We start from the raw sequence: 19,162 nt of genomic DNA, 5'->3' as shown, positions 1-19,162 counted from the left end.
CAAAATGATTCTGATTCAACTGAATCAGACTGAGTCTGAATCCATGTTCAGAGAGGAGATGACTATGTGGCTGTCTACTCGTGTGAAAATATAATAACAAAGTGTACGATTTACAAATTCACGACGATTGTTTATAAAAAATATTTACAGTTTTTAATAAACATTTTAATGCAGGCCTAATCTTATTCCTAACATTCTTCTAATCAGATATCAACATGTAGTTATATTAAATAAAATAAAAATAAAAATGAATAATGAATACATTCGTATGAAAAAGATGAATTAATGAACGCACAAATAGTACTAAGAGTTTAAAAACATGCAGAAGCATCATGCTAACGTTAGGCGGCGCTCTATTAAAGCGCAAAGTCCTGCTTATCTCCAAGACAACCAACAATGTTCAAGGAATGTTTTAGCTTGTTTATTTGAGCGATACGGTTAGAGAGTATGGCATAGAGTGAATTATTAATATTATTATTTGTTGTATTTTTAAGAGAACGTTCATTTCTGTATTTATAGGACATAAACAAATTCACAACTTTATTTTTGTCTATTTCACATACTCCTTTTACCCTGAAATGAACGAATCCTACTACGGAGAAGGCTAAGCTAATGAATATTAATTAGTCATTGCAACCGTTGCTTAGCAACCTTCCTGCAGCGTCCAGTCACGAGCTTCGTTAGTATTCATGAGCCAGTCCCTCGCCATAGTAGGATTCTGTGTCCATTCATTGATGGCAACAATGTATCCGCTGCTCCGTGAGGATCAGGATGTGAGTCGTGACTGACGTTCAGTTCACTCAGCTTAAGTTCTGGAGACTCTCTGAAATTAAGCAGGGGAGAAAGAAAGAGGACTCTTCAGACTTACTATGAGACTGCTCGGGTCGCTGGTTAGAAGAGGTGTATTTCTCAGAGATGTCCACCACTGTGTCCCCAACTGTCCCCTCCATGAGCTTCTCAGCGGACCAGAGGACTATCGTCGTGGGTGCATGTAAGTGACAACATCATTTCATCGCTTCAAATATTTTTCAAGGACTTCAATGTTAAATGTATTAATTGGCCTGATAATGTAGCAACATTTTTCTTACATTATTATTATTATTATTATTATTAGTTGTTTAAATTATTTGTTTAAATGTAGTATTATCTATTGTAAAAGTGGTTGAGCCCTATAAATGACAGTACAAGATCTTAAATGTTGTTCTCCAAGTGAAAAACCTGTACCAAAATCTATTTAAAATACTTTTTTTTTTTTTTGATGCTAAGTATACTACAAATCCATTATCATCATATTTACTGACATATCGTATGAGACTTACTAATATAAATATTATAATTAAACTTTATTTGGAGTACTTCTTTAATGCACAGTGCACATTTCTTAATATTAGGCCTAAAATGTGTTTTAATGTCACTATTAATGAGGATTGTATGATCTTTGTATAACATCAGTCTTAAAATGCAAGATATTTGAAGTGTACCTAAAATATACTGTAAAAGTTCCACTTTAGCACAATCATAAAAAAAATCTTTAGTTGGATAACTAGAGTGCATTAAGTACAAAATAAGTTGATCCACTTTAGCAGACTTTAAGTATACCAGTTCAGTATACCAAAAGTACTATTGCAGGGTATTTTTATTAAGTACATAAATATGTAAAATGTATTTGTGATATACTTAGCATAAAATAATTTCAAATAGGCCTACTTTTTACTAGGGTCTTCACAACATCTTTATTTGGCACATGTACAGAGAGAGAGAGAGTGAGTATATATTAGTGCTGTCAAATCGATTAATTACGATGAATCGCATCTAGCATATATATATATATATATATATATATATATACAGTCAAACCAAAATTTATTCTGACACCGTCAACATTTCACACATTATCACAGTTTATTTGCTCTAGTTTAGGTCAACCAATTACCAAGCAATGATTAATTTTGTTCAGTCTGTGGTGTAAAAAGGTCGCATTAGCAATTAAAGAAAAACATTTAAGCGAAACATGGTCAGGTCAAAGTGTCTGAATAATTTTTGGTTCCAAATTTGTATCAGTTTTACTGGTAGTCCATTGTATGAAGAATTTTTGGGTATAATATGTCACAGTTTACTTTATTTTGCTATCCTCACTTACATACATGAACTATAGTGTCCTGCACCCACTAGTAAACATTTATCAAAAATTATATCTGGTGTCTGAATAATTTTTGGTTTGACTGTATATATATATATATATATATATATATATATATATATATATATATATATATATATATATAAACATAAAAGTTTGTAAATAGCGTATAATAACTCTAACATGAGTCCATGAAAAAGACACTTGATTATGCAGAAATTATGTTTGCCAAGATTGTAAAGTCCAGATCTAAATGCTCATGCTTTATGCTTAAATGTTTTAAGTCACATAAATTGAGCCTGTCTTTAATCTTTACAGATCTAAAAGTGTCCATTTTAGTGGCTGAGTTGAACCAGAAAAGGTACAGGTGACAGACTGACTGATGTGTATGGTGTCTGTTGTCTTTTTCAGTCTGTTGTCTGGTGTTTTTCTTCATGATCGTGGTGCTGCTGTTGATCCTGTACCGGAAGGTTCCTCTCTGCTGCAAAATGAGGGTTTATCAGGAATCTCATACTGACATGGTGAGGAAGATCTCATTTATCAAAGGTTACACTTTTTATACCTTCTCAGTCATTAAGTATCAGCTGTGACTTAGGTGTTTCTCCTAAAAAACCAAGGCTTCAAAATGAATGTAGCTCATAAGGTTTGGGAACAATGTAATGGGAAATGTTCATATTTATATCCTTGACTTTCTCCGAGCACAGTTTGAGACATTGTTGAGATTTCTTCTGAAACATTTGAGGAGACATGTGAGATTAGAAGACTATAAGAAGGAGAAGACTTCAGCACAAGTCATCCAAATCTCCATCTCATTGCTTCCAATAAGGGACAAATTAGATATTAATGAGATGTCATTTACCTTTCCAATGGGACATGAAATCAGATTTCCTGCCATTTACCAAATAATACTGGACATTTTAGGTGAATGAAAGTATCAAATGTAATTAAAGAGCTACAGTTGACCTAGTTTGATATTTTTGGGAATGAAGAACATCTCCACCGTTCAGTACACTGACACACAATCAGAGATTACATATTATCTTTTTCCTAACTGTGCTACACTTTCAAGAGCTTCAGCATGTGCTTTGGCAAACACTCAGCTCACGGGGAGCTTGTATTGTTAGCACCAGCTACGATATTAAACAAAACAAACCTAAGCAACGTAAGCAAGAAAGCCTCAAAAACTCAAGTCAAAGAGCACAAACTGTTCAGGCTGACGTGAGTCAGATCACTGGAGCATCGAAACAAGCCGTTCTGTTAGTGAGGAGCACAACACAGCGTGACCGTTCCCTTGACTATCACGGTTACAAGTGCCCTAGAAAAGTTACACAGTAATCAGATATTAGACTGAGTGGAGGAGTAAAGCTTCAGGGTGAAGATGTCTGCCCTCCTACACTTTAATTAAAATAGAAGTTAATCATCAATAAATGCTGGTAGAGCTCCATTAAATTGCTCTTGGAAGAATTTGATTCATTTGTATTGAAATCTCTGACAAATTTGAGCTCAGTTTGAGATCTTGTCTAGTGGAGACATGTGAGATTACTAGGATTAAAAAAACATGTTAAAGTGTGTCAAACTGCCTTTGAAAGTTCAAAACTGTATTGATTTAGGCAAAATATGTAATAAACACACGTGTTGAAAATTCGACGGAGCTCTACAAGTGCAGGAAGACTACCTGTGAGACCTCAGGTCATGTCAGAGCTTTCCTCCTTTAACATGTCCAGTCCTCAGGATGTGGGTCGTGAGAGCAGATGTTAGATTAGACAGAGAGAGTGCAACCTTTATCTGCTGTGTTCTGGTCACTTAGCCTGAAGTCATGCACCTCATCCTCAGCATTTCCTTTTCCTGTTCACTTTCAGCCCTAATCGTTCCCCCTGAGAGAACTTTAACCTTATCTTAGTAACACAGGGAAACTGCCTCCGCATTCTTCCCCACACAAAGAGGAAATGCAAAAACATGCTTGCTAAGTTCAACTGTGGTGAAGATAGATGTGAGGTGCAGGTTAAATGAGGAAGAGGCACAACTTGAACACACATATTGACCACGACCACTATATTTAAACCTATTAAATCAGCAGTGCCCAGTACTGGATTTAGGATCCAATCCTGATCAAACACACCTGATGAAGTGATGATGTATTTTTGTAGGCCAACCAGTAAGTTAAGCATCACCCTGATTTTGGATTAATGCAGAACATAAGCTCTGTGACCAACAAAGGTTTATGATTCTTGCACCTTCTATCCATCATGATAATCCTCACAAATAAACACAACTTTGAAGCCTAAATATAATTGGAAGAAGGTAAACATAGGCTATAAACGAACTACACCATGGTCACATGACTTCAATGCCATCGTAAAGCTTGAATATTTAAGTTAAAATAGTTTGCAAGAACGCGATTATAAACACAATGAGGCTGTGAAAGCGACTAGTGAGTAGATGAGTTTGACGCTTAAAGGGTTAAAAATGCAAATTCTGTCATTAATTACTCACCCTCATGTCCTTCCACACCCGTAAGACTTTCGTTCATCTTCAGAACACAAATTAAGATATTTTTGATAAAATCTGATGGCTCAGTGAAGCCTGCATGGACAGCAATGGTACTTCCTCTCTCAAGATCCATTAATGTACTAAAAACATATTTAAATATGTGGTTCAATATTAATATTATAAAGTGACGAATATTTTTTGTGCGCCAAAAAAAAAAAAAAAAAAGATTTTTAACAATATCCGTGATGGCCGATTTCAAAACACTGCTTCATGAAGCTTCGGAGCTTTACGAATCAAATCAGTGATTCAGAGCGCCAAAGTTATGTGATTTCAGCAGTTTGGCGGTTTGATATGTGATCCGAATCACTGATTTGACTCAAAAAATTCATAACGCTCCGAAGCTTCATGAAGCAGTGTTTTGAAATCGGCCATCACAGATATTGTTAAAAAGTCATTATATTGTTGTTGTTTTTTTGGGCGCATAAAAAATTTTCTTGCCGCTTTATAATATTAAGATAGAACCACTGAACCAAATATGTTTTTAGCACCTTTATGGATCTTGAGAGAGGAAGTACCATTGCTATCTATGGAGGCCTCACTGAGCCATCGGATTTCATCAAAAATATCTTAATTTGTGTTCTGAAGATGAACAAAGGTCTTGCGGGTGTAGATCAACATGAGGGTGAGTAATAAATGACAGAATTTTCATTTTTGGGTGAACTAACCCTTTAATGACACTTTATATATACCACTTTAATAACCTCAAAGGGATGTTACTGAAGTATTTTATATCGTAGAATAAGACATGAAAATATCTTAAGCTTATTTCAGGCATTTCACCAAAAACCTATTCAAAAACCCATTGACTTCAGGTCGAGAACCGAAGTGCAAAAACTGGGTTTTGGCCTACAGAAATACATCATCCCTGCAGCACTCAACTTCAATCATATGAGGTGTGGTGTTAACAAAGCATTAAAAACCATAGTTTTCCAAAATGTCAGCGGGAAACTTGTAGAGACTCACATTCTCCTGTCATGCATGCATGACAGACATGTGCATGTCAATAAGCCGAAAGAACGCTGGTGTTTATATGCAGGTGAAATTGAGGTAATGGCTAAAAATGTATCTTTGTCAGTCATTTATGACCCCACATTGATAAAAGAGAACGGCGTAATGTGTTTACATGACCTCAGAGAAGGCTTAATGGGCTTCTGTGTAAGGCTTCTGTTCACCCCTGCCCTAAAGTATCATTGCATGTTTGCACAATATACAGCAGTCACTTCTCAAATGGTTTACCACAGCATTGTTTTAACTTCTCAAGGCTGTGAACAAGAAAAAGCTGTCAACAGTTTTGCTTAAAGAGGACCTATTCTGCTTTTTTACATGTTCAGCTATCTTTAGTGTATAATGTTGCTGTTTGAGCACGAAAAAGGTCTTCAAAGTTACAAAGTCGCTCCAAAGGAAGTTATTCTCTATATCAGTAACACTGTTTCTGAACTCCCTGAAACGCCTCCATTGTAGTCTTGAGTTTTCTTCTGGTAACAAACATGTCACAATATTCCTCATTTAAAGGTGCCATCGAATTGAAAATTGAATTTACCTTGGCATAGTTGAATAACAAGAGTTCAGTACATGGAAATGACATACAGTGAGTCTCAAACACCGTTGTTTCCTCCTTCTTATATAAATCTCATTTGTTTAAAAGACCTCAGAAAAACAGGCGAATCTCAACATAACACAGACTGTGACGTAACAGTCGGGATCATTAATATGTACGCCCCCAATATTTGCATATGCCAGCCCATGTTCAAGGCATTAGACAAGGGCAGCCAATATTAATGTCTGGATCTGCACAGCTGAATCATCAGACTAGGTAAGCAAGCAAGAACAATAGCGAAAAATGGCAGATGGAGCGATAATAACTGACATGATCCATGATATCATGTTATTTTTAGTGATATTTGTAAATTGTCTTTCTAAATGTTTTGTTAGCATGTTGCTAATGCACTGTTAAATGTGGTTAAAGTTACCATCGTTTCTTACTGTATTCACGGAGACAAGAGCCGTCGCTATTTTCATTTTTAAACACTTGCAGTCTGTATAATTCATAAACACAACTTCATTATTTATAAATCTCTCCAACAGTGTGTAATGTTAGCTTTAGCCACGGAGCACTATCAAACTCATTCAGAATCAAATGTAAACATCCAAATAAATACCATACTTACGCGATTAGACATGCTGCATGACGAACACTTTGTAAAGATCCATTTTGAGGGTTATGTTAGCTGTGTGAACTTTGTGCACTGTTTAAGGCAAGGGCGAGCTCCGGGGGTGGGGAGCGTGAGCATTTAAAGGGTCCGCAGCCTAAATCGGCTCATAGTTAATGATGCCCCAAAATAGGTAGTTAAAAAAATTAATAAAAAAAAATCTATGGGGTATTTTGAGCTGAAACTTCACAGACACATTCAGGGGACACCTTAGACTTATATTACATCTTTTAAAAAGACGTTCTACGGCACCTTTAAATAATTACCACCCAAGGCATATGCAAAATAAATGGGTGGGAACTGGTTGAGTTTGTTAATAGTTTGTTGTATAACTGTATAATAGTATAACTTGCAGTTATGGTAAGGGCCGTGACATTTCCCAAACACGTGCATGCTTGTCTGTTGTTACAGCAGGATGGATTCTGATTGGCTGTCAATGTTTTTATCATTCATCAGCTGGATAAAATCATTCTGAAAGTGATTCCAATGATATTGTTTCTCTGTGCGGTTATTGTTAGTGTGGACTCTTTGATATCGAGATGATTTTTAGAACTATATCATTATCATTATCTTATAGTTATCGTCCTTAGTGTGAATGGGCCTTTACTGACAGACTGGGAAGAGAGGAACTGCAAAAATGTCAAATATGTGAAAAATAATGTGTTTTTTGAACAATCAAGCATGAAAACGTATTCTAGTAGAGCCCGGAATCAAAATCAAGACTGAAAATGTGAATAATATGGCCTCTTTAAAGAAAATTGAGAATATTATGAGTTGTCAGTTTTAATAAATTGCTGTCTATAGATGCTCCTTGCTTTGTTTGTGCACTTTAAAGTCAATGAAACAGTAGCGTCAGCTCTTTTCTTCTGTAGTGTGACGTACATCAGAGTGAAATGGATAATTGAAAAAGAAAAAAGGACAGGACTTGATTTAGTCCACCGGATGTTGATTGGATGAAGGCAGATCAGCTGAATGCAAGTTTGCATTCGATTGTAAGAAAGGGGCGGAGTTTAAGCGGATGAAATGATTGGACAAGTCAGTTTTGATTTTAACCTTGTGGATAATTAAATGGATGAAATAAAACTATACTTGCACTGAAGAAGAAGAAATCTGATTTAACATGGTAAATCTCTAATGCGTGTTGTTTCACGTTTCTTAAACTTTTCGACTTGGATGGTTCAAGTTTTATGCTGCACTGTAAAAAAATTATTTTCAAGATTTGCTATCAAACATTTTTTCTTATGTCAAATCAGCTTCAATAATTAATGTGGTTTGGAAAACATAATATTTTGAGTTTTGCCTTCATTGTTTTAACCCAAATTTTTAATTTCAATGAACTCAAAATTTTAAGGCAACCAGGTAAATTACTTTTTTAAGTCAACATTTCTTATTACATTGTGGTTTATGCTGGATTTGTCAGCTGGAAGTTCTACAAAACAACAGGCCAATGCAAGTAAAACCCTTTTATCATCTTTCCAATAGAAACTTGACTCATTTTGAGACATATATATGTCCTCTTACTGAGGTGACTTCACCATTTGATCGTTAGGTTCGGTGTTTTGGTTGGGGGATCACAGGAGACAAAGCTTTTACTTTAGGTCAGGCACTGAAAAAGGCACACCGCTGAAGAGGTCCTCCCCCGACTTCAGGACTGATTTTACACGCTTTTGCTTTTTCACACTGCCTGAATCAGAGGAGCAAACAAAAGAACGTCTCTCTTATTGGGGGGACTCTGAGACTGTTGAGAGTGAAAACCAGCGAGGGAAGGTGACCTCTGACCTCACATTTACTAAACGTGTCTCTCGGAGTCCCGAATGAGAGGGGTGATGGGAAAGGTCAAAATACGTCACTGTGAGTGATGTCAGAGCTGTCAGGAGCCCTGCCTTGAGTCCAAGACATCAGCTGTGTCTCAGATTAGGCCTTGGTTTCTATTAGGGGATGCTATTTGCCTACTGGAATTGATTGACAGGGGCATTTTTTTACCTTAAAGATGGCAATTTTTTTCTAACAATATAAAAACACAAAGCATTTATTCTTCAGCACATACATTATGTCTGTTTATCCTAAAATTAAATCTGTATCAGATACAAGACTGAGTTTTAAAAATACCATCCTTTGTGAAAAAGAAAGTACACTTTAGCATACTTTTAAAAACATAATTATTATATTTTTGATTGTGGACTGAATGTAATGTTTTCAGACACGTAATTGTATGTTAATTCCAATTAAATTAATATAAAATTTATATATTAATGTACAATATATTATTATGTATTATAGTTTAAATTTATATTAAATGCAATTAGCTGAACTTTTGAGTGTTTTTTGAGTATTTTTTGAGTGTTTTTTGACCCAATATATTAATTTTGAATGTAATCTTTAATAATACACTACAATTCAAATTATAATCAAGTACTTTAGTATGTTACCTTGCTTTAGTCAACATGTCAAAATAATTATTAAAACATGATTTAAAATTTACTTTAAAGCAATCCTTTTTTTTTTGACATTATTATAAATTGCACTTTTTGGTACAGTCAAAAAAAAAAAAAAACTTCTTATTTAAGGGTGAATCTCATGAACCGCATCAAGAGCATATCTGTATCATGTTTTGACCCAAAATTAATAATTTTAAATGATATTTTACATGATGCCTATTGAAACCAGCATATTTTTGACATTATTTGATTGGTAAAATATTTATGGTAGAATTTCTTGTTCTGCCTTTAAAAATGTATTGTAAAATGTATTACAGTTATTTAAGGAAATAACAATAATGTAATAACTGCAATAACTCAGTAATGGAATAATTCAAATTATAGTTTCCATACACATTAATGGTACGAATTTATCACCCCATGTAACTGTAAAGAAAACAATATCTTAAAATAGGTTTCATTCTCTTTGTCCAAAATATAATTTCTTATTTTTTTTCTTTAAATTTTTGACGTGGAATTCACCCACATATGTAAATAACAGATATAATTTTAAAAAGGGGCATTTTGTCTCTTGCCATTGTATTTAGCTTCAATCTCTGGTTAATTTCAGACTCTTCTCTGCACGTTTTGACCAACTAGTGCCCTAATGACTGACTTGTCCGGGTGACATATGGGCCTGTAAAACGGAGTGCGCTCGTTTAGTACCTGCCACAGAAACAAGGGCGCAAAACAAGGCAGACCTTTAAAACACCAGTGTGGGGTTTGTTACTCAGCACCCTGATGACGCAGTAAGACACTGTATTGTCCCGGGACACAAAGGCTTCTATTTAGGTGTGGGGTAATCACAGAGTGTCCGGCTGGGCTGGAGGAATTCCTCGGCCTCACGCGGGGCCCGCCTGCCTAATCTAGCAATGGATGGGAGGGGAGGGAGCCGTGGAGGAAGTTGCTTGGTGGTCCTCTCTTTAGCGGTGTAATTTACGACCATCCAGAGGTCTGGCTCGAACATTGCAGAAGTAGGAAGAGGAGGAGAAGAGACATTGAGGAAGACAAAGACGGGGGTGTGAGACTTTAAATCAAGATTGGTGATGGTTTGACTTGCAATCAATATGAAAACATTGTAATTATCCTGGTGGTTGAGCTCTGGAAAAGATAATGAAGCTAAAAATATGAACTGTTTTCAACATTGATAATAATCAGAAATGTTTCTTGAGCTTCAAATCATCATATTAGAGTGATTTCTGAAGGATCATGTGACACTGAAGACTTATGCTGAAAATTCATAAATGACATTTTACCATATATTTACATACAAAATAGTTATTTTAATAATATTTCACAATATTACTGTTTTTACTGTATTTTTGATCAAATAAATGCAGCTTTGTTGAGCAGAAGAGACTTCTTTCATAAACATTATAACTTTTGAATGGTGGTGATTTTGCCTTTAAAATACAAATATACTAAAATATAACTTTAAATGTCATGTTGAATAACACTCTACAGTTCAAATTATAATCAAGTACTTTAGTATGTTACCCTGCTTTAGTATGTAGTACATAACTAAAAAATGATTTAAAATGTACTTTAAAGCAAAAACTTTTATTTTGACATTATTATAAAGTGCACTTTTTGGTTCAGTCAGCCATTTATTATTGCAAAATAAAGACCATTTTATACCTCTTATACATAAGGGTGAATCTCATGAACATTGTCTGTATCATGTTTTGACCCAAATTTACAAGAAAATGTATTTTATATTAAGTAAATGATCTTATTTTCATTCAAACGTTTGAACGGTGGTGACTGAATAAGCATTGATGATGTCTGAAATGTCATATTAACAGAGGTTTTTCATTTCTTGGTTGAACAGGAAGCTCCTCCTCAGTACTACAACAGCAGACAGACTCTAGTTGCTTCATCTGATGTTGAGCAAACACACGACACGGGTCATGATAACGTCAATGCACAGGTAAGACACAGAATGACAACTCAGCAATCTCACCTTCATGTTGTTATAAACCTGTATGACCAATAGCACCAAAATACTTTTCCTGAATGGAAAGATATTAATTTATTCTTGCATATAATCTCTTGTACAGACGACAGAAATGAATACAGGTTTGGAACAACATTAGGGTGAAGGTTTGTCGTCATTACTTTTAGTTCTTCATTTGATAGGTCACATATCATCTGTTTATATTTGTTTCTGCTTGTGGCTGTCAGTCAGGCTCTTTGTTCCTCATCGGTGTGCCCAGCAGCTACTACCTGTCCTCACTGGAGCCTCCTCTTCCTCGTCTGCCCTCGTACGAGAGTGTGCGCAAGAAAGACAGACAACGGCAGATCCACATGATGATAGCCGACCGCTTCGGCATTGGCGGATCTATTGTGACGGAGGTGACTCATTTAGCCATAGTAATCATACTCAGTGTTGGGGTAACGCATTACAAGTAACCTGGGCTAAGTAATCAGATTACTTTTTTCAAGTAACTAGTAAAGTAGCGTATCGTTTTTTAAATTTACAACAAAATACTTGTTACTTTTTCAAATAAGTAGCGCAAGTTACTTTGCTTCCCATTTGTAACTACTGTACAGGCATGACTTAATAAGCCTTATTCATTTCACTCTTAATGTGAAAGGGTCTTTACATTCGACACATTGTAAACCCAAATAAGTTGGCAAAACTAAAAAAAATTTCAGGTAAGTTAAAGGTGCAGTAAGTAGTATTTGAACTACGCTGTTGGACATTGTTGATATTTGAAATCAACCCAAACAAACCCACCCCTCTCTTCATTGCTCCGACTCCAAAACTCACACTCCAATCTTAACCACCCTGTTCAGAGTCAGTTTCAAACAAGGCGAATGCACTATCAATGACGCTAAACACTACATTCTCTAATGGCTGTCAATGCGCAGAACTCCCACTATCTGGCCACTGTTACACACACAATGCGAGTGGATGTCTGTTTATCACAGCTGATGTGCAACAAAATGCTTCCTAAAAAAGCGCAGTTGATGAACTTACGACAAGGAAGCACAAAAAATTAACATACAGTACACAAGAGTAAATACAAAGTGTTTGTTGTTAGTCGCCAACAGAACAGCAGCTCCAGACAATCAAAACCCAGTGTTACTCACATGAGAAGTGGGATCAAAGCAGTTTTCAGGCCTTCCCTCTTAGCTCTCTCCAGCGCTGGACAGCTTTTCTAACATAAATGTGTGTCCTAAAGCACTTGCCCTGTCATAAACCTTACTAAGTAATCAGTCGTCAGTGATTTTCTTTTGAGCTCTTTTGTATTGTGTCCAATTTCTCATTCTGCAGTTTTTTTTTTTCTTCTTATTTTCAAATCTCCCTCTTGCCCGTTCTCTCTCCTCGACCATCATATGCCCCCTAATGCTGATTGGTTACACGTTTGTTGTTGGACTCAGCAACAGTGGATTTGAAATATCACTGAGTGCCCCTTTAATTCATACATTTAACTTAAAATTATCATGTAATCTCAACTTAAATATTTTTAGTAATTTAGTATATTTAATATTTTTTAATTTTAGGAAATGTATCTTGTTATAACTATCTAATTTAGCGAATGCTTTGATAACATTAGCATAGCACAGCAATTGCTGAATTAGCATGGCAATATAAAACATTTAACATATACCTGTTCTCAAACTAAGCTCATGCTCCACTTGTCACCCAAAAAAAAAAAAAAACACAACAGAAACTCTTCCAAAAATTGGGATGGCAAAGCATTAAACACTATACTAAATCTCCCACTTAGCATTAATCTTGCGCACACACACACACACACACACAAAAAACATTAAGTAACAGTTAACTTTAGCATTTACTCTCCTTTTCAAGTGCCATGCAAGCATGCTGGGAAATAGAAATCCCAGTTTCAGTTAAATTTAAGTTTGTCTAAATTAAAAGAAGCAAGTTCATAAAACTCAAAACAATGAAAGAATTCAGATGACTTAAAAATTGTCAATTTCAGGAAATCAAAAGAAAAATAAAGTTGTAAATAATGATAAATAATCATTTACAGTGCAAAAAAGAACATTTTTTGTTATTTAAAAACAAACAAACAAGCAAGCCCAGCCCAGTTGAGAAAAAGTAACACAAAAGTAACGTAACACATTACTTTCCGTGAAAAAAGTAATGCAATTAGTTACTTTTTAGGGAGTAACCCAATATTGTAATGCATTACTTTTAAAAGTAACTTTCCTCAACACTGATCAAATTCATCTACAAATGACCCGTTGGCATGACATGCTATTTTACTGTCCTCAAAGTAAAAGGCAAAGCATTTCTATTTAAAGATAATAAAAGCAAAAGTTACATTTTTATAATTTGGCTGGATAGAAACAAACAGATTTTTGCCCATAATCATATATTAATTTAAAAATCCTGCATATTTTCAAATGGTCACAGTCTGTTGCAGTAATGAGTGGCTGAGGCAGGATCTATATGCATCAGTTACTTTATTTAACAATAGACCAAAACAATAAACATGGATGAGAAACACAACCATCTACAAATAAATGAGAACAAACCAAGAATGACTCGAACTGAGGGCTTATATACACCGAGTAACTAAAGAGCTAAACAAGGAGCAGTGGTTCAAATCAATCAAACAATGAGTTGCCATGACAACAAAATCACAAATTTATATTTTACTTGTACTATTGAGCCTTGTGGATCCCTTGTGAAAATTAATTAATTAATTAGACTAAATGGAAAATTTGGGCTTTTAAAAATTGGGCAGTATTATTTGCAGTATAAGCTGGTTATCTATGGCAGGTGCAGTCTAACTGAATGAAAACAAACAATAGGTTTACAATATGAATGACCCTCACTTTTTTTCTCCGTAACATGATCATATATCTGAGAAATGGCCATTCACTGCCACACAGGCAGGCCCAGTAACCCTCACCTGCACTATTGCCATGACGCATGCATGCTGTCAGCATTTCAAGGCCCTTTGATGTTGACTTTGTGCCAGGAAACACATGAGTACACACACTAATGGGAATTAATGCACATCAAACGTAATAAAGCGGCCTGTCTTGAAAGGTAAACATTGGCAGAGAGAGCGGCTCATTGTCCGTCTGTCCTATCCTTCACTCAGTGGGTGGATCGTTCACTCATGAGGGGCGTCTCTCACCTATTAACCATATTACTGAGCTAAGTGAGCTTGTTCTCCATCTAAAGGCCACAGTTTTGTCGGTTTTTAGGAGGCTAAAGGGAAGGCTTGGAGCTTAAACATAATAAAGAGATAGTGAAGGAGAGACAGATAAAATGGCAGTAATATCGCCAGCTGAATTTGTTTAAATACATTTTGAGCACAGTATTATGAATTAGCATAGTGCAAAGGTCTTTATCTTTTGGGAATGTACTGACCTGCTAAGCAGCAGCAATATGAGTGCAACAGTCGGGTTCTGGAAGTAAAAACTTGTTGCCTTTGTACCTCTCTATGCCACCTGCGGAGGCAGCGTTTTTCATTTTTCAGACACAGATAGAGTTCACAGAACGTAACTGAAGTGCAAGCTTAGAATAAACAGAATGGCTCTGTCCCAAATGGAACCCTAAGCCCTCGTGATCTTCCTCCGAGTCTACACTTTCTTGATGTAATGCCCTGTCCCAAATGGCACACTTCATATGCACTTACAGTCTTGTGGACTTACAGTGGCCGCTGTGTGTCTGTGATTGTGAAGTCAACGAAAACAGGGTGTCCCATTTGTCATTCTAGGTTTCTAGATATGAACACTTGATGCTCACTTTTGCTGAGCCCTCCTTGTTAGTATAGAGGACAGTATCTCCACCTGTCACGTGGAAGACTGGGGTTTGATTTTCCCGATGGGGAGACCACGTCATGGCCTAATGGTTAGAGAGTGGCCGAAGATTGCGGACTCAAGTCTCAATACGGGCAATAACGCCTGAGTCTCAATAACGATTGAGGTGCCCTTGAGCAAGGCACCAAACCCCCAATCACTCCTCAGGCGCCACTCCGGGTCTGTGTGTGTCCACGGTTTGCAGTGTGTGTGTGTGTTCACTGCTCCTAATGTGTGTGCACTAACTTGGATGGGTTAAATGCAGAGGACAAATTCAGAGTATGTGTTACCATACTTAGCCTTCCCATTTCACTTTCACTGGTGCGAGCTCTGCAGCAGACTTCTTCCTGAGAGCCGAAGCGGCATTACATCACGTTAGTGTGGACTCATGTTTGGGGTGTCATTTGGGACAGGGCCTTTGATTGTCAGGTAGAAATCTGTGAAGCTTGCGGTCTTGGCAAAAGTGTGCATCGATGGTGCACCCTAAGGACACCCGCACGTGGCGGTCATTGTAAGTCCACAAGACTGCAATAATAATAATAATAATTCCTTACATTTATATAGCGCTTTTCTGGACACTCAAAGCGCTTTACATATGGAAGGGGGAATCTCCTCAACCATCCACCTGGATGATGCAACGGCAGCCATATTGCGCCAGAACGCCCACCACACACCAGCTGATTGGTGGAGAGGAGACATGATGGATAGAGGCCAATGGGCAAATGTTGCCAGGATGTTGGGGTTACACCCCTACTCTTTTCGAAGGACATCCTGAGATTTTTAATGACCACAGAGAGTCAGGACATCAGTTTAACGTCTCATCCAAAGTATGGTGCTTTTTGACAGTATAGTGTCCCCATCCCTATACTGGGGTGTTAGGACCCACACAGACCACAGGGTGAGCATCCCCTGCTGGCCTCACTAACACCTCTTCCAGCAGCAACCTAGTTTTCCCAGGAGGTCTCCCATCCAGGTACTAACCAGGCTCAGGCCTGCTTAGCTTCAGTGGGCAACCAGTCTTGGGCTACAAGGTGATATGTCTGCAGGCAAGTGCTCATGAAGTCTGCCATTTGGGACATGGCCAATGTTATCATCCATTGGTGTGACTCTTTAAAGCAGGATTGTTTCTGATTGGCAGTCAATGTTTTTATCATTCATCAACTGTAAAAATAATTCTGAAAGAAATTCCAACAATTTTGTTACTCTGCCATTATCGTTATCGCTGTTGTTTGTACTTCCCTATTCTCGCAGAATTAGAATGATTATTAAAGCTTTATCATTATAGTTATCCTTCAGTGTGAATGTGCCTGAAGTCTATGAAATTTTTCTGTTTTTTGTTTTTTTGATTTCTTAATCCTAAATGTAATTCATGAAGCACCTTCCAAGTTTTGTACTTTTTTACTCACTACAAAATGTGTGAGATAAGCAGAATCTCTTTTGAAGAAGTGCTTCACAGGCATTTATCTTGTGTGTCACACATGTGGTTTACGTCAAGCTTTATCTCTGTTTTTACCACAGCCTCCTCCCACATATGAGGAAAGCATTCGTCAGTCCGTCCAGTCCATTGACGTCCCCTTTGACATCCTGGCACCCGAGGAGCGTCCGGTTACGGTCTCTGAGCCTGACACAGATTTACCTGCTTATGAAGCTCTACCTCACATCACAGACTCACAAGATCCCAATGACACTGTCCATTAAAGCACACTCACGCAAAGGGAAGAATGCAGTCCATCATCCTCGCCGGGAAATGAACAGCTGTTGAGCCATCGAGGCCCTGACAGCTGATCGCTCACCCGGCACTGTAACAGACGTGTGCGTGAATCCGCTGTGCTTGCAAAAGACACCAAAATACCATATGACTTGACCTATGCAATAACTTGCACTAGCACGCTACAGGAGGAGAAAGATAATGCATCACTACTGGGAAAAAAGGGAGAGGAGAACAAGAATATGCAAGAATTTAAGTTCTGGCTCTGTTAAAAACGGCATCAAATTCCTTCTATATAGAATTATATTGACGGTAGATATTTCCATGACTTTTCCAAACCCACAAATTCCATGATATATATATATGAAAATGTTATTTCATTTTTATTATAAAAACAAAAGCTTCTTTTGGAATAACATCCTTTAATGAATTGTTCACAATAACACTATAGGGACATTTATATAGAAAGTAAATAAAGTCTATTTTCATATTTTCACATTGTTTAATTTTTCTCAGAGATGGCCGGTTCATCTCAAACCAAAGTAGCAATTGTTGTACTGTACTGAACGTTTATGAATGCTTAAAAAGGGACATCTGAAGCCATGTTTTGGACATTACAGGGAAGATTTCTTGTTTTTGCTATTCTTTTATTACTGTTTCATCATCATATGTGCTTTTGTATGAGAGTTATATTCTTTTTGAAAAATTAGCTTATTTAGGTAGAACAGATTGTATCATTATTTTAGGCAGAGAGAATGGAAATTAGTTTTAATTCAGTTTTTAACCACACTGGTGTCATTTTTTTTCCTTTGTAAATATATGTTCCCAACTAAATGACACTTTGCTGAAATTCTGTTTGTAGAATCTCTCTTCTTGATTTACCATTTATAAATATGTTCTTTGTTTCACTGTGAATAAAGATGGCAAATACAGAGAAATGCATAGTTTGTAAAAGTATTAAAAGACTTAGAACTGTTTCTTTGTATGTTCAGGATTGGGTCAAACTTAGGGTACATTTACACGACAACGATGTACTATAAAGTTTTTTTTTCCATACAGACAATGTTGTCAAAAAGATCACCGTTCACACGGATCCATGAAAATGACTAAAAATGCTGTATTATTCATACCAGGCCCATAGGTGGCAATGTCACTTTGTAAAGAAACACTACACACCTATTAGACTGATTCACGTTTTTGTAGTTTAAATGGAGACGATAATGGTATAACTTTTAAAAACTTGCACTTTGAAATCCGTTTTCAAATGTTTGTGTTTTCAGGACCCCAAAACGCATGTAAGTAATTGGCTAAAACGCATAAAAAGTTTTCCGCTTTTAGTTGAAAATGGTGTCGTGTAAACTACCCCTAAATCATCTTTTTCCCCCCTTTACTGTATAAATACAGTACGGAGACTCAGAGCATACGAGTTCACACATTTGCATTCACAAACAAATTTCAGATGACTTCAACTCAAGTTGTTTCACGTGTAACAAGTTTAGGTCACAAGCAACCTCATTTTCCTCTCGACACACATTTGCATCTTTCAAAAGCTAAGTGGCAAATATTGTCTTTAGAGCACGAGATTTGAGAAACGAGGTTGGAGAGCTCATGCTACACAATATAGTCATGGCTAAAAGGCACAATTTGCAGCTTGACACAACAAAAATATGATGCATTATGAGTGTTAAACAGCCCAAGCTTCAACATTCACTTAATAATAATTAACCCACATGAGATAAAGATATCCATAAAACTGAATGTAGCCTACAATTTAAAAGTTTAGTGGCAGTAAGATTTCATTTGAAAGAAATAAATATTTTATTTTAACAAGGATGCATTAAATTGATCAAAAGTGTTTCAGTAAAGTATTTACATCATGATTTTGCGTATTGCCTATAGACCAATAGTCTTCTGCTGCACACTGAAGCATTTTAGTGAAATTGTGTCTTCTAGTGGTCATTTTAGGAAGTAGCGACTTTACCAAGCCTAACAACAGAAGATCCCTTATTCCTTTAGTTACCTGTGACCAAATGAGCTCTGAATGCCTGAAAGCGGTTTAAAGCGTAACTCTTCAGCTCCTATAGTGTCTCTATTGTCTTCACTGATGTCCTAATGAGGGACACAACAGAGGCCTGTCTTCAGTCCATTAGGCAGCACAGCTGGGGCCTGCATCTGCAGAAACACAATACAGAGTGACTGACACATGTCAATCAGATGAAGACACTCTCAGACGCTTTATTAGATCTCAGGTCACCGATCCTGTAAAACAGCCCTTCAAATGAGTGAC

At 36.6% G+C, this 19,162-nt stretch overlaps 1 protein-coding gene across 1 annotated transcript; it reads left to right on the top strand.

The window, feature by feature from the left end:
• Positions 1 to 20: 20 nt before the first annotated feature.
• On the top strand, positions 21 to 17,813 carry si:ch73-364h19.1. The gene is made up of 5 exons (XM_048186529.1): positions 21 to 991; positions 2,552 to 2,661; positions 11,209 to 11,307; positions 11,562 to 11,732; positions 16,686 to 17,813. Exons 1-5 carry the CDS (start codon positions 916 to 918, stop codon positions 16,863 to 16,865), a joined length of 636 nt encoding a protein of 211 aa, XP_048042486.1. The 5' UTR covers positions 21 to 915; the 3' UTR covers positions 16,866 to 17,813.
• The last annotated feature ends 1,349 nt before the right edge of the window (positions 17,814 to 19,162 follow it).

The sequence above is a fragment of the Megalobrama amblycephala genome, linkage group LG1, assembly GCF_018812025.1.
Source record: "Megalobrama amblycephala isolate DHTTF-2021 linkage group LG1, ASM1881202v1, whole genome shotgun sequence".
Lineage (NCBI taxonomy): Eukaryota > Metazoa > Chordata > Actinopteri > Cypriniformes > Xenocyprididae > Megalobrama > Megalobrama amblycephala.
This window is presented reverse-complemented; position numbering and strand designations above follow the sequence as displayed.

Excerpts from the sequence above, each read along its gene's own strand:
- si:ch73-364h19.1 (XM_048186529.1), top strand. The coding sequence starts at position 916 with ATGTCCACCACTGTGTCCCCAACTGTCCCCTCCATGAGCTTCTCAGCG. Across the intron at positions 11,308-11,561 it reads ATGATAACGTCAATGCACAG|TCAGGCTCTTTGTTCCTCAT; the intron begins GTAAGACACAGA and ends TGTGGCTGTCAG. Across the intron at positions 11,733-16,685 it reads GCGGATCTATTGTGACGGAG|CCTCCTCCCACATATGAGGA; the intron begins GTGACTCATTTA and ends TTTTTACCACAG.